The sequence below is a fragment of the Neomonachus schauinslandi genome, chromosome 14 (genome assembly GCF_002201575.2).
Source record: "Neomonachus schauinslandi chromosome 14, ASM220157v2, whole genome shotgun sequence".
In the NCBI taxonomy this organism is placed as follows: Eukaryota; Metazoa; Chordata; class Mammalia; order Carnivora; family Phocidae; genus Neomonachus; species Neomonachus schauinslandi.
This window is the reverse complement of record NC_058416.1, coordinates 65,763,925-65,778,511: the sequence shown is the minus strand read 5'-3', so window position 1 is coordinate 65,778,511 and position 14,587 is coordinate 65,763,925. Positions and strand designations below refer to the sequence as shown.

The 14,587-nt window shown below is 44.5% G+C and overlaps 2 protein-coding genes across 5 annotated transcripts in view; one reads left to right on the top strand and one right to left on the bottom strand.

The window, feature by feature from the left end:
• PI4KA (phosphatidylinositol 4-kinase alpha) overlaps positions 1–14,587 on the bottom strand; it is a 120,649-nt gene that overhangs the window by 75,653 nt on the left and 30,409 nt on the right. For 2 of the 4 annotated variants that reach the window (XM_021687874.1, XM_044921172.1), the window contains exons 6-15: positions 14,058–14,317; positions 13,455–13,521; positions 10,023–10,171; positions 7,238–7,303; positions 6,547–6,643; positions 4,470–4,661; positions 3,843–3,943; positions 3,075–3,204; positions 1,911–2,043; positions 142–237 (exon numbers count right to left, since the gene is read on the bottom strand). In XM_021687874.1, coding sequence (XP_021543549.1) covers positions 142–237; positions 1,911–2,043; positions 3,075–3,204; positions 3,843–3,943; positions 4,470–4,661; positions 6,547–6,643; positions 7,238–7,303; positions 10,023–10,171; positions 13,455–13,521; positions 14,058–14,317 — 1,291 coding nt within the window. Of the gene's footprint in view, positions 1–141; positions 238–1,910; positions 2,044–3,074; positions 3,205–3,842; positions 3,944–4,469; positions 4,662–6,546; positions 6,644–7,237; positions 7,304–10,022; positions 10,172–13,454; positions 13,588–14,057; positions 14,318–14,587 lie in introns of those variants that run through there. The other 2 variants (XM_044921171.1, XM_021687875.1) reach the window with 2 other exon arrangements.
• On the top strand, positions 11,598–12,261 carry LOC110578343 (prefoldin subunit 4-like). Its single transcript, XM_044921173.1, has one exon. It carries the CDS (start codon positions 11,598–11,600, stop codon positions 12,000–12,002), a length of 405 nt encoding a protein of 134 aa, XP_044777108.1. The 3' UTR covers positions 12,003–12,261.

Sequence of the window (14,587 nt, the reverse complement as noted above, 5' to 3'; positions counted from 1 at the left end):
GGGTTTCACCTTAAATTGTGGGACAGACCTGATGCACGACTCCACACTGTGCAAGAAAGAAGCACAGATGTGCGAGATACCAGGTGGCCCCCCAACATGCCTGCAGAGAACAAGTGGCTGCCCCTTGAGGATGGGACGTACTTGTCGCTCTCCTGGGAGATGTAGAGCCGGTTGGAGAGGCTGGCCAGGAAGGCCTCCACGATCACCGTGTCCACCGTCAAGCCAGCTTTCAGGCACCTGGACCGTGAGGAAACCCACACAGCATTGGGCATCAGAACAACAGATTAGTGTTTTGTGTTTGCTTTTGGTCTCTTTGTCAGGTTTACAGAGTTTAAAGAACTGCTCTGAGCATTTTTCCCCCAGAAATCTGAATGAAAATCATTACACAGAATGAATTCAAAGAATCGCTGCCGATTTTGCCCACTTGATAAATATCTCAGTCAGAAACAGTAACTTCATTATTTGACCAGAATAGTTTCCTTCAGAATGTTACTCACCCTAATTCAATTTAAAATTTCCAGAACAGTTCCTTAACAAAAGTTACAGTAACTGATTCAAGACAGATGGTCCCAAGACAGCTGAGGGAATATTAAATGATATACCAAGGTTTTAATAGTATGGAGAAAAACTTATTTTCTAAAGAAAAGGGGTAATTTTAAAAGCCCCTAAGGACACAGAATTTTTTCAGGCATCTCTCGCTCTCTACACCTGTTTGGCTCCCAGGTCAGAGTCAGAGAAGAGCATGTGTCTGACAGAGAGGGCCATCATATTCTCTTGATGGGGCTTCTGAGACCATGGAGCCAGAATTCAGAGGGAGAGATACATTTTCATATAAATCAGAATGTATGTGGTTTCTGAGTTTGGAGAGCAAGAGTTCACATAGCAGGAGCCTGGGCAGCACTCAATTATATAAATCATATAAAACCCGTCTCTTACACTAAAAATTACAAGGAAAAAAAACAGAAAACGTGACAGTGTGTTGTTACTCTGGATGGTATAGGCTGATGGATAACTCTTTTCTTTCTACATTCCATAAATTTTCTCTCCCATTTTTTAATTATGTTTATGATCAAAAAAAAAAAAACAAGCTTTATTAAAAAAAATAGCGGCGCCTGGGTGGCTCGGTCAGTTAAGCATCTGCCTTTGGCTCAGGTCATGATCCCAGGGGTCCTGGGATCAAGCCCCACATTGGGCTCCCTGCTCAGCAGGGAGTCTGCTTCTCCCTCTCCCTCTGCCCCTTCTTCCTGAACCCCCCCCCTCACAGCTTGTGTTCTCTCTCTCACAACATAAATAAAATCTTAAAAAAAAAAATATGTGGGGTGCCTGGGTGGCACAGCCGGTTAAGCATCTGACTCTTGATTTTGGATCAGGTCGTGATCTCGGGGTCATGAGATCGAGCTCCACATCAGGCTCTGCACTGAGCACAGAGTCTGCTTGAGACTCTCTCTCCTCTTCCTCTGCTCCTCCCTCCTGCGCATGCATGCATGTGTTCTCTCTCTCTCTAAAATAAATGGATAAATCTTTCAAAAAAATCATTAAAAAATATGTAATGATTTCTCTTTTAAAATCAGGTGTAGGTTTATAATAATCTGAAACAAGCTTTAAAAAATTATGAACGTTTATGGGGCGCCTGGGTGGCTCAGTTGGTTAAGTGGCTGCCTTCGGCTCAGGTCATGATCCTGGGGTCCTGGGATCGAGCCCCACGTCTGGCTCCCTGCTCAGCAGAGAGCCTGCCTCTCCCTCTCCCTCTGCCTGCCACTCTGCCTATTTGTGCTCTCTCTTTCTCTGTCAAATAAATAAATAAAATCTTTAAAAAAAAAAATTATGAACGTTTCTTATTTTTTAGTAATTTTATCTGAAGCCTGTTTCCTTCCTCCCCATGTCACCCACCCCTCTGGCCGGTCTCCCACCTGCAGATGTTGTCAATGGCAATGTCCCGGAGCTGCTCATACATGGAGGGTTGGGTCTTCTTTCCCGACATGACATTCAGGGTTGACTCAGAATGCTCGTTGGTTACACTGATTTTTATATCATTGCCAGCAACTAAACGTAAAAATTCAAGTATGTATCTGGTTAAACCTGTCACTTTCCATCCCCTTGTCCGTAATTCAAAACCAAAATAATATACTGATCATTTTTAGCTTATGAAACAACCCCTCTAAAATGATTTGACTAAACGTTTCAGAAACAAAAGTGAGAACAGAAAGGATGAAATGAACATGCTTAAACAAAAGGAAGAATATTTAGGTTGCAAAATGATAAATGGGTACCACAGCAATTTCTTAAGAAATGGTTTGAAAGTCCTGATGAACACCCACAGGTACCCAGCCCTGAGGGTGAGGCGTGGTTCTGTCCCCGAGGGTTATGTAGCTAATGTGCACAAAAACAGTAAGGGTGGGGGGTGAGTGTGAGAGCAGGAGCCTTAGAGCCACAGAGACCCCTCCTTGTCCGGGGGTCCAGGGAAACATCTCATCTGCTTGGAGATTGGGTTTCTTCATCTGAAGGGAGAAGATAAAGCACCCACCTTCACAGGACTGAGTGGGTGGGATGAGCAATACAACATTAAAGCCCCAGGAGGAAGCAGGTATTAATGAATGCTAATGGTTACAGGTGGCCAGATTTGCTCTGAGCCCATGTCCCTGTCATAGAAACATGATAATACACTCACGAGGCAGGGATAGGGACTAGCTGAGATCCAGCATGGAAAGCTTCTGGCCCAGCGTCTGGGACACATTGGACTCACGCTTTAGACTGTCTCAGTGACAGAAGGAGCCAAAAACAAAGAGAAAGTGGAACTAGAAGACCCCTCAGTGGTAGCAGGAGTATATGCCAGGGAAGGGGAAGGAAGGAAAGAACTGGAGCCCAGCGGGGGTCATGTAGGGAAAGCCATGAGGAAAGGCATAAAGGAGGAATGAGCCCAAGGACAGGGCAGGGTGCACAGGCCAGCCACAAGCTCTCAGTCACAAAACCATGGTGGGCTGGCACACAAGGTCACGCGGTCCTTTTCTTGGAGCCTCAGGGACACATGGGATTTAGGAGCTGGAGAAGTGGCCTTGGGTACAGCCATCCGTTACCTGTGTGGTATTGACTGTGGCACTTATAGAGCTTCACCAGCACAGGGGACGGGACAACCAGGAAGTCCCGCAGAGACGGCGTCACTGAATGCACCACCACCGGGAACCTCTCACACAGGCGGCCCAGACCCTGCAACACACCATCAACCCATCATATAACGTGAGTTGTAGCCACTGAGCAGGCCCAAGCAATAGACACCCAACCTTTCAGATACCCGAGTTGGACCAGAAACTTCCAAGGTCAAAACAGGGCCACTTTGCTCACGGGGCAGAAAAAGGAAAGGAGAATGGTCTAGACTCTGCTCAGCCTAAAGGGGAGATATATTGCTAAAGTGTGTCCATTTCTTTTGGAAGCGAATTTAGGGGAGAAAGGATACACAAGGTGATTTCTGAACAATGGCAGCTATGGTAACTGGGATTAGTAACTTGGCAAGGTGAGAGTCTCTGAGAGCAGAGCCGGCACTGCAGACATCAGGAGGTGTCCTCAGGACTTTGCCTGCAGCCTTGGGAACAGCCCAGTAGACACAGGGCGGCCTCTCCACAAAGGAGGACTCAGCTGCGCCTGGAAATCACAGAAATCCCTGGCACACTGTCAGCAGCAGCCCCCCACTCATCGATGAACTGTGTCTACAGTAGGCTCTAGTTCAAGTTCCTAAAGACAACAGCTCAGGTTCTGCTGCCAGTATGCCAACCAGAGCCTAAATGATATAACAAGAAGACTGCCCTAGTTGATGGGATCGAAGCCTTGCAAGTGTCAGTGAGACTGACCTGCAGACAGCAGATAAGCAAGGGCAAATGAGCAATGATGACTTTGCTGGACGTCTTAGACTGCAGCTTCTCAGAGAGCTTGATGCAAAGATTTTCAGCACCTAAATTCAAAAAAATGAGAGGAGGGTATGGATGATTCGCGAAGGCCAATATTTACAAAATACTTGTTCACCAATTGATCATACAATTAAATGCCCAGGGGCATACTTTTTGCAGGCTTTATTAATAATGAGTGGTTATACCAGAAAGTATTTACAGGCAGGCAGGCATCCTTAACTGAAACCTCATCCCTGCTCCATTTCTGCTGTTGTGAAAACACCAACCCATGTGGCGTGTGACTGCTCTCTCCCCTCTGCTGGCCCTGAGCCTCTCGTCCCCAGTGCTCTGCACGTAGCAGCCATCCAGTCTGCCACACACTTCCCATTTTGCTGTTCACCCTAGACAAGCACCTTTTCCTCCGGCACGGAGCTCCCACTTCTCCACATAAAAGCCTAAAGAACCATCAAGAAGCTATGGAGAGGACACACAGACCCTGTGGCCCTGGCCATCACCTCCTCCCATGTCCAGTTTCCTCAGCCTGAGGACAGGGTACCAGACATCTGGGGCACGGCAGTGGCCGATGCTCACCCTGCTCGTCCTTCACGGCCCACACCATGAGGTCCACGCAGGCAGCGTTTGCCTGGCAGCGCAGCTTGAGGGGGCTCAGCTCATTGTGGATCCGGTCTGCATCATGCAGAATCTTCTGAAGCTCCCCCTGGCTCGTGTTGAACTGCTCCAGCACAAAATCATGGATCTCCTTCACAAAGGAGGTTGGGAGGTCTGTGGGAAAGAGAACAGGCACTGCAGGTGGAAACAAACCACGAAAATTCAGGCAGTAGCTCTACAGTCTCTCCCACTCTAACAGAAACCCAAGAGGAGTAGGTCTGCTGCTGGCTCCGCTGGTTGTAAGAGTGGCCGCTGCAGGGAGCACCTGGGTGGCTCGGTCGGTTAAGCGTCTGACTCTGGATCTCAGCTCAGGTCATGGGTCATGAGATCGAGCCCCTGCTTAAGATTCTCTCTCTTCCTCTGCCCCTCCCCCACCTGCTCTCTCTCTCTCTCTCACACACACACACACACACATGCACGCACGCGTGTGCTCTCTCTCTCAAAAAAAAAAGAAGGAAAGAAAAAAGAAAAGAGTGCCTACTCTCGGCACACGTGCTACCAGGCACTCAGAGAAAATGACCATTTCCCAGGGAAGTGAGAGCAATGCTGTGTTTTAAGCAGTCAATATACTAAAACCTGAATGTCTGAAACACAGAAACTGGGATGTATCACTGGTGGAACTGGTCCAACTAACAAGGAGAAATACTTTAGTGATTTTTTTTTTTTTTTAACGAAAAGGTTGTTGGCTATCAGCTAAGGGGAAAAACTGGTTGTAGCCTGAAGAAGAGAATCCCTGGCTACAGGGCTACATCTTTGGGGCGCCCAGAGTTCACAGCTTCTTCCAACTCTCATCTTTGGGGCCTGGAAAAATCAGGAGAATCCCCATGATGGGCACAAGACAGAAGAGCCAAGGAAGCCAGCAACATGAGGCTCAGGTGGGGAGAGAAGTGTCAGGGCATCTGAAGGTCAGGTTGGGCAGGGCAGTCCCTTCCACCCTTCTTTGTGAACCTAACACTTGTTGGGTCCCTAGCCAGACAGATTCCCAGGAGTTCTTGGAACCAAATTAGGAAAACAGCTAACTAGATTATAGTACATCTGCTTGATAGAATACTACATGGCCATCAAAACTTATGTTGATGGAGAACATTCTGTAACATAAGAGAACGCAGGAAACATGTTTTAAAAATGCACAAAAAGGAATGGGGTGCCTGGGTGGCTCAGCTGGTTAAGTGACTGCCTTTGGCTCAGGTCATGATCCCGGGGTCTTGGGATCGAGTCCCACATCGGGTTCCCCCTGCTCTGTGGGGAGCCTGCTTCTCTCTCTCCCTCTGCTTGCCACTCCCCCTGCTTGTGCTCTCTGTCAAATAAATAAATAAATTTTTAAAAATCTTTAAAAAATTAGGGCGCCTGGGTGGCTCAGTCGGTTAAGCGTCTGCCTTCGGCTCAGGTCATGATCCCAGGGTCCTGGGATCGAGTCCCACATCGGGCTCCCTGCTCGGCGGGAAGCCTGCTTCTCCCTCTCCCTCTCCCACTCCCCCTGCTTGTGTTCCCTCTCTCGCTGTGTCTCTCTCTGTCAAATAAATAAAATTAAAAAAAAAAAAAAATCTTTAAAAAATTAAAAAAAAAAAATGCACAAAAGGGAAACTGCAAGGAAAGGCTAAATTTGTGTGTGTGCACGTGCTAAACTATTAAGATATTTTCTCTGAGTTATAAGATTATGAAGTCCTCATTTTCTTATTTTTTAAACTTTTGAAATGTCTAAAATAGACATGATAAATTGTATACATGATCGGGTGATCAGGACAAGACAACACGGTCATGTCAGAAAAGCCCCTGAGGAAATAAACCCACGAAAGGAGCCAGCATTGATGCTATTAGGGGTGCAGGATCATGAACAGATTTTTTTTTTCTCATTTGCCTTTTTTCCTCAAATTTCGGTGATGGGACCATGTTACTCGTGTGTTTTTAAGGGGCCCCAGCAGAAAGGAAGCACAGACCCGCGGCAGTGGCCTGGAACCCGGTGTCACCGCAGCCACACGCGGGCGCAAACCGTCCGTACCTTTCATGTAGTACAGAGTGTCACGCAGCATCTTGAACATGGCCACGTAGAGAGGGTCGCTGAATGTGGTGTAGTAGAGATCAGAGCTAGGGTTGGCCTGTGAGGGAGCAGAGGCAAGTGACCACACCACGGAAACTCTCCAGACCTCCCTTTGCCTTCTAGGGTGAGGCCCGGCTGAGTGAGTATTATATTCCTGACATAGCATTAGAGAGATGGAATGACCATTTGTCATGATTCACCACTTGAAACACTTGAATTACTCTCCTCCCTCTCTTAAGCATCAGGCAGAGGAAAACTAAAGACTCAGGCTGTCCAGAGATGCCTGTTGGGGTGCCGCCACCTGCACCCTCCAAACTGGTTTCTCCATATGTTGTTCTTTTTTTTTTTTTTCATATGTTGTTCTAATGGGAAGAACCACCCTCCTCTTGCTGCAAACTCAGCAACTTTGGCTGTCTTACAGGAACTGGAGAAAGAGAAAGACAGCCAAACGGCCATCAGATCACTGTGAGGTGATCCATTTAAAAGAGGGAGCACAAGCAAGCTCTCAGGTGGCAGTGGTGTGGCCACTATGGGGGCTAAGCTGAAAGCTCACTGACAACCCTGTCACTCCAGCTCCCACCCACAAACTCTTCCTGTTTTCTCCATGCACATGCTCACATCAGGCTGATCTCAGGACCCCGAAGGGACGTACCTCTATCACGCTGGCTACGACTGCATCCAAGGATTTGAGGACAGGCTCCTCGACAATCTTCTTCACCTATCAGAGAAACAAGACCTTGTGAGGTCCCTGACAAACACAGTGAGAGACAGGAATGCCAGCTCCCTCTAATAAAGAACAAATCATGTTGACAGGTGAAACCACATAACACACTCATGAGATGAAAAACGCAATGGAAATGATAGGCCAACAATATACTCATTATGTCTCCACATCAAACTATAACACACAAAATGTCCTTAATTCTGCCATCACTTGGAACTTGTCTTCTTCTTTTTTTTTTTTTTTTTTTTAAAGATTTTATTTATTTGACAGAGAGAGATGCAGCGAGAGAGGGAACACAAGCAGGGGGAGCGGGAGAGGGAGAAGCAGGCTTCCCATGGAGCAGGGAGCCCGATGCGGGGCTCGATCCCAGGGCCCTGGGATCATGACCCGAGCCGAAGGCAGACGCTTAACGACTGAGCCACCCAGGCACCCCGGAACTTGTCTTCTTGACCTTGATTGGAATAACATAAAAATGGGAAAGGAACCAACTCCCTCAAATTTGCTGACATTAGATTTCCATTTCCAGGATGTGAAAGTGTTCAGACTCCAGGTATCACTGACAATTCACCCAAACCTCCTCCCAGACATCAGGGACACCTTCACAGCCAGTCTTTGGCCCTGATGACTCCGGACTCCTCCTCCTGCAGGCCTGGTACACTGGCTCTTCAGAAGCTGCCTAGGTACTCAGAATGCAACACACATTCTAAATTTCTAACAGAAGCACTTATTTCCACCCATTCTCTGTACCAGCATTTAGTACAGGAATGAACTGTTCTGGCAGCTGCAGAGCCTCCTGATAGAACTGCCTGCCACCCCAACTGTAGTACTTCAAGAAGCTGATTTTCAATACACATAGACAATGATAAACAACATGCCAGGAGAAGAAATGAAAAATTGCCTAGAAGAAAAGCTAACCTCAAGAAGTTAAAATATCCTGGAAAAAAGAACTGCCTCTATAAAAGAGTGTGAAACATGCAGCCTTCAGTTGGGATTTCTGACATGATACTAGGAAGAGTCACCTGACCATCTGAGAAGGCCACCCAGGCCAGTGTTCTGTCTGGGACACTAACAGGGAGGAGCAGTTTAGGGAGAGTTTTCCTTCTTGAGGGCAACTTCAAAAACATCGTAAGGCTATTTAGTAATTCATTATGGCTCTATCCTCATTAATTATTGCCAATGCTTTAATGTCTTTTTTTTTTTTTTTTTAAGTCAGCTCCCCTCCCAGCATGGAGCCCAACTCGGGGCTTGAACTCACAACTCTGACATCAAGACCTGAGCTGAGATCAAGAGTTGGATGCTCAATGAACTGAACCACCCAGGTGCCCCTGCTTTAATGTCTTCATATATCTTCAGCCTAAAGCCATCTCCTGGAGGGATTTCCTTTCACACTCCACACTGAGGAAGACCCTCTCATTCTTTCCAAAGGAGAAAGTCTCATTTTTAGAGTCTGTCCATGACAACGTCTTTATCCTTATCTACCCCCTTGACTCTGTCTCAAAGCAACTCAGCTCAATCATAACAACTTCAGAGCCCTTGGATCCGAGACCCATCTATTTCAGGATTGGGACAATGGCACCAATGTCTTCTCTGATGTCACCTCAGAGGTCATCCCAAGGTATCCAAATATGAAAAATAAAGGTTTCGTATTGATTTAAAAATATCAGGCCATGGGAAGGAGTCAGGTGCAATAGGAACTAGGCATTGGGTCAGATTCCCTGGGACTGAGCCCCAGCCCTGCCCTTCGCCGATGGATGCTTGATGTATTTGGCACTGATTGCCTTACCTCTAAAATGGGGATGAATGCCTGCCTCTCCCACATGAGTGCTGCAAGGAGTCAATGAAAACACTGCAAAAATGACTCCATGAATGTTACTCTTCCCTTCTTCCATCAAAAATTTATGACTTCTGGGCACCTGCGTGGTTCAGTCGTTAAGCATCTGCCTTCGGCTTAGGTCATGATCCCAGGGTCCTGGGACTGAGCCTCGCATCGGGTTCCCTGCTCTACGGGAGGCCTGCTTCTCCCTCTCCCACTCCCCCTGCTTGTGTTCCCTCTCTTGCTGTGTCTCTCTCTGTCAAATGGATAAATAAAATCTTTAAAAAAAAAAAAAAATTATGACTTCTAAGTTATATTCTGAAATACTGAAAAACTCCTAGTTTTTCGTTTGGGAAAAATAACAACAACAACAACAACAGGCTTGGGTGCTTGGGTGGCTCAGTTGGTTAAGCGTCCAACTCTTGATTTTGGCTCTGGTCATGACCTCAGGCTCGTGAGATTAAGCCCTGTGTTGGGCTCCACGCTCAGCAGAGTCTGCTCGAGATCCTCTCTCCTTCTCCCTCTGTCTGTCTACCTCTACCCCTCCCCAAACCACTCACTTCTCTCTCTCTAAAAAAACCAAAATGAAACAAAAAGAAAAAAAAAAAAATGCCATGCTTGGTGCGCCTGGGTGGCTCAGTCATTAAGCGTCTGCATTCAGCTCAGGTCATGATCCCAGGGTCCTGGGATCGAGCCCTGCATCAGGCTCCCTGCTCTGCGGGAAGCCTGCTTCTCCCTCTACCGGTACCCCTGCTTGTGTTCCCTCTCTTGCTGTGTATCTCTCTGTCACATAAATAAATAAAATCTTTAAAAAAAAAAAAAAAAAGCCATGCTTACACCACTAGCAATTTTACTGATTGAAGTACACGAGATCTGTTTAACCACCAATGCTTTCCTTACCAAGTTTAAGAGTTCTCGAAGCATTTCTAGTGGAATATTGAACTCCTTATAGGTGATGCCATTAAAAAGAGGAGAAACTGAGAAGCTGGAACTGATGGTGGAGAAGTAGAAATCAGGTTCCAGGGCACTCCCATCAGGTAAGTAAGAGACTGGCAGGGAAGAAAACCAGAAAGTCAGTCACATTCACACACAACCAGGATACTTCCTCAAGCTGATTCCCTCAATAACCAACAAAGTCATAGACTTTGCTTTTGTTTATTGTTTTTTAATGAACAAGTAAAGGCTGAATTTCAAATCCCTTGAGAATGATGCCTCTCATGGGAGTGTTTCACATCAAAGCTCAGATACAATCATGTCGTAGTATTTTCAACACAGACAGTATAACTTAATGTAGGAAGAAAAAAAAAAAGTAATACTTTTTTTTTTTTAAGTATTACATCTTTTTAAAGGTTGACAGATGTAAATTTCAGGTCCACAGGACCCCAAGATATTTTACCACCAAAATTAGAACAAAAATGCACATTATTAGATGTTTCAAAATCAGAACAAAAATAAAGGCAATTGTCCAACACTTACAAATAAACATGAACCCCAAATGCCTATAATTGTTTGAAAATCCATTATTAGAAATCTATAATAGGAGACTATGAGTAGAAAATAAACAAGCTTGTAATATTTTCATATTAAATAGTGATAGACAAATATCAACCCATTAAAAAACAAATAATAAATTTTATTACTTTCTGAAGCCCTGCAGCACAGAAAACGCAGAGTTGAGTTGATCCTGATTGTGTCAAAGCTGGTGTGTACTTCTCTGATGCTTGTGATGCTATGCTGACCTGACTAAAGGCGAATGGGTCCCAGGGGAGCAAACAGGCAACTTACAACAGAGGATGGGCAATAATATGGACAGCAGTTGAGATGCTGGAGGCCAACATCATAAATGACCAGTGAAGGAGGGAATGAATGAGGAAAGAGTGAGAATAAAGTTGGTTTAAAGCAAGTAGGCAGGGAAGAAGGTAAGGAGTGTGTGTCAAACGTGTATAAATAGGTGTATTTACACACACATATATTTATTCATAAATATTTATTTATTCATATTCATTCACAAGTGCTGGATACACACACACACACACACACACGCATAAAGGAGTATTATTCAGCCTTGAGAAAGATTTTGCTGTTTGCAACAACATGGATAAACCTAAGGACATTACTCGAAGTGAAATAAGCCAGACATGGACAGAAAATAAACTGCATGATCTCACTTATATGCAGACACTTAAAAAAGTCGAATACATGGGAGCAGAGAGCTGAGCAATCATTACCAGGGGGCAGGGAGATGGGGGAAATGGGGAGATGGTGGTCAAGGGTACAAAGTTGCAGTTAAGTAGTATGAATAAGTCTAGAGAGCTAATGCATAGAATGATGACAATATTTAACATGGCATCAAATACTGGGAAGTTGCTAAGAGAGTAGATTTCAGGTGCTATCACTACATTAAAAAAAAAAAAAAAGAAAGAAAGAGAGAAATGGTAACCATGAGGAGAAGGATGTGATTGGTCCAGTCCCAAGATGGCGGCCACCATGAAGAAGGCGGCTGCAGAAGATGTCAATGTTACTTTTGAAGATCAACAAAAGATAAACAAATTTGCATGGAATACAAGTAGAATTACAGAGCTGAAGGAGGAAATAGAAGTAAAAAAGAAACAACTCCAGAATTTAGAAGATGCTTGTGAGGACATCATGCTTGCAGATGATGATTGCTTAATGATACCTTATCAAATTGGTGATGTTTTCATTAGCCATTCTCAAGAAGAAACACAGGAAATGTTAGAAGAAGCAAAGAAAAATTTGCAAGAAGAAATCCACGTCTTAGAAGCCAGAGTGGAATCAATTCAGCGAGTGTTAGCGGATCTGAAAGTTCAGTTATATGCAAAATTCGGGAGCAACATAAACCTCGAAGCTGATGACAGTTAAACATTTTATAATACTTTTTTTTAAATTTGTTTAATAAACTTGAATATTGTTTAAAATGATAATTTCCCTTCTTCAAATGATATGGAAAGCAAAAGTTTCTTTTTTTAAAATTTTCATTTATTTAATGAAACTTGCCTATTTTCACATGTCTTGCTTATTTATTTTATATTTTTAAAAGAAGACAGTATTCATCTATGTACTTTGCATAACGATTCTATCAAGTGTAGGGGCTTTATGTCATGTTATTAAAATCGGTTAAGCAACCTTTTACGTTTCTATATTAAAAAAAAAAAGAAGGATGTGATTGGAGTCATTATTTCAGCATGTTCATGTATATCAAATCATCGTGTTATATACCTAAAGTATATACAAGTTTCTTTTTAAAATAATAATAGAAAAGAAGATAAGGAGTTTGTGATTAGAGGGCACCTCCCAGATAGATGCCATGAAATGGGGACTAAGCCCTGCGTGGCAGAGCCAGTGTGTGGTGGGCAGAGATGGAGGCAGAAGACAGGAACTGCAGAGTCAAGGATCTAAGATTTGGGATTCATGCAGGGAGGGAGTCACTGAAAGTTTTTAAGGTGGAAATGATTTATGCTTTTAAGAAATAACTCTTTAAAAACATTCTTACAGCTCTGTAGAAAAGGGCCTGGAGGGGCGCCTGGGTGGCTCAGTTGGTTAAGTGACTGCCTTCAGCTCAGGTCATGATCCTGGAGTCCCGGGATCGAGTCCCGCATCGGGCTCCCTGCTTGGCAGGGAGTCTGCTTCTCCCTCTGACCCTCCTCCCTCTCATGCTCTCTGTCTCTCATTCTCTCTCTCTCAAAATAAAAAAAAAAAAAAAAAAAGAAAAGAAAAGGGCCTGGAAAGAGAAGAGAGACCAACTGTAAGAAAAATCAGACTTGGGGTGCCCGGCTGGCTCAGTCAGTAGAGCATGCAGCTCTTGATCCTGGGGTTGTGAGTTCGAGCCCCTTGTTGGGTGTAGAGATTACTTAAAAATAAAATCTTGAAAACAACTGTCTCTGTCAAATAAATAAATAAAAATCTTAAAAAAAAAGTACTACTCGTATCATTATTATTTTAAAAAAATATTATTTACATACTTAATGACTTTATTTTTTTTTTTAAGATTTTATTTATTTTTTGACAGAGAGAGAGACAGCGAGAGAGGGAACACAAGCAGGGGGAGTGGGAGAGGGAGAAGCAGGCTTCCCACGGAGCACGAAGGGGGGTCTGTATATTATTTTCTACACTTTTCTCCACATTTGAAATATTTTAAAATTAAATTTTAAGAAGTTTAAACAAAAATAGAAAGTAAATGCTTTCTAAAAGCTTGACTCTCTAAATGCATGACAGCAGAGTGTTATTATTAGCATCTTTTATGTCAAGACAAGTCACAGTGAACCTGCTCTTCAAGTACCAGGTCAATATTCCTGTCAGAAAAGTGAAGCCCACCTTCAAAGCAGTGAAAGGCAGATCCTCCAGGGGAGCTGGGAGGGGGCATCCCACGTTCAGGGCTGACCTGAAACACAAAGCCGCCTTACAGATTAGAAAAGGCCAGTCAAACCGCTGTCAGTTTCTCCTTAGACAAGATTCTCTCTGCCAGCCCAACATTTGTACCTCCAGTCCTGGTTCACGCCTCACCTCCTCCCTGAAGCCCACCTTACCTAAGTGTTCTCTACTGTATACCATGTCCCTAAATTCTTCGTGTTTAGCCATATATTTTATACTTCATTACTGAGATGAATTATTCTTAGCATTTAGTGTCTTTAGCTCATCTCCATGAGTCAATTATATACTTCTTAAGGGCACCAACTGTCTCCCACTCAGAATAGAGCTTGGCACCGAACTGCTAGGAAATAAATACTTCATGACTAGGAGATGAAATCACTTATAAATCTTAAAAGGCCAAAGCAAGCCCTTGTATTACACAGAATTCCAGTGAGAACCTTTTCTGTTTTGTGAAGTTCCTTGACCAGCATGCCAGTGGGATTTTCTTCGAGTGAGCACTTAATAAGACCTGACCTCTCTGCCTGCCTCCCAGGCGTGCAGCCCCACCTGAGAGATGCTGGACACGCTGCTGGTCTTCCTCTTCAGGGTACCTTCCTGACACACCGTCAGCAGATTACTGGGGAGGATGGAGCGGAAGTCATTGAAGGATCGCCTCCGCACACCTTCAAGCTCCTCAGGGACTCGGAGGGAATGAGGAGGGACTTTGGGGAACAGTTTTGAAAGGAGAGACTCTTCTGTGTTGCTGTAACGCCCAAACGCTCGTGAGATTCCTATCAGGCACGGGATCGCGTATTTGCAAAGGTATTCTAGAAGACAAAGTGAAAATGTTCCGATATCAGAAAGTTGCCTGGGGGCGCCTGGGTGGCTCAGTTGGTTAGGCGACTGCCTTCGGCTCAGGTCATGATCCTGGAGTCCCGGGATCGAGTCCCGCATCGGGCTCCCTGCTCGGCAGGGAGTCTGCTTCTCCCTCTGACCCTCCTCCCTCTCATGCTCTCTGTCTCTCATTCTCTCTCTCTCAAATAAATAAAAAAATAAAATCTTAAAAAAAAAAAAAAAAAAAAAAAAAAAAAAAAAAA

Bases quoted from the DNA above. Each gene is read 5' to 3' on its own strand.
- LOC110578343 (XM_044921173.1), top strand. From the start codon at position 11,598: ATGGCGGCCACCATGAAGAAGGCGGCTGCAGAAGATGTCAATGTTACT.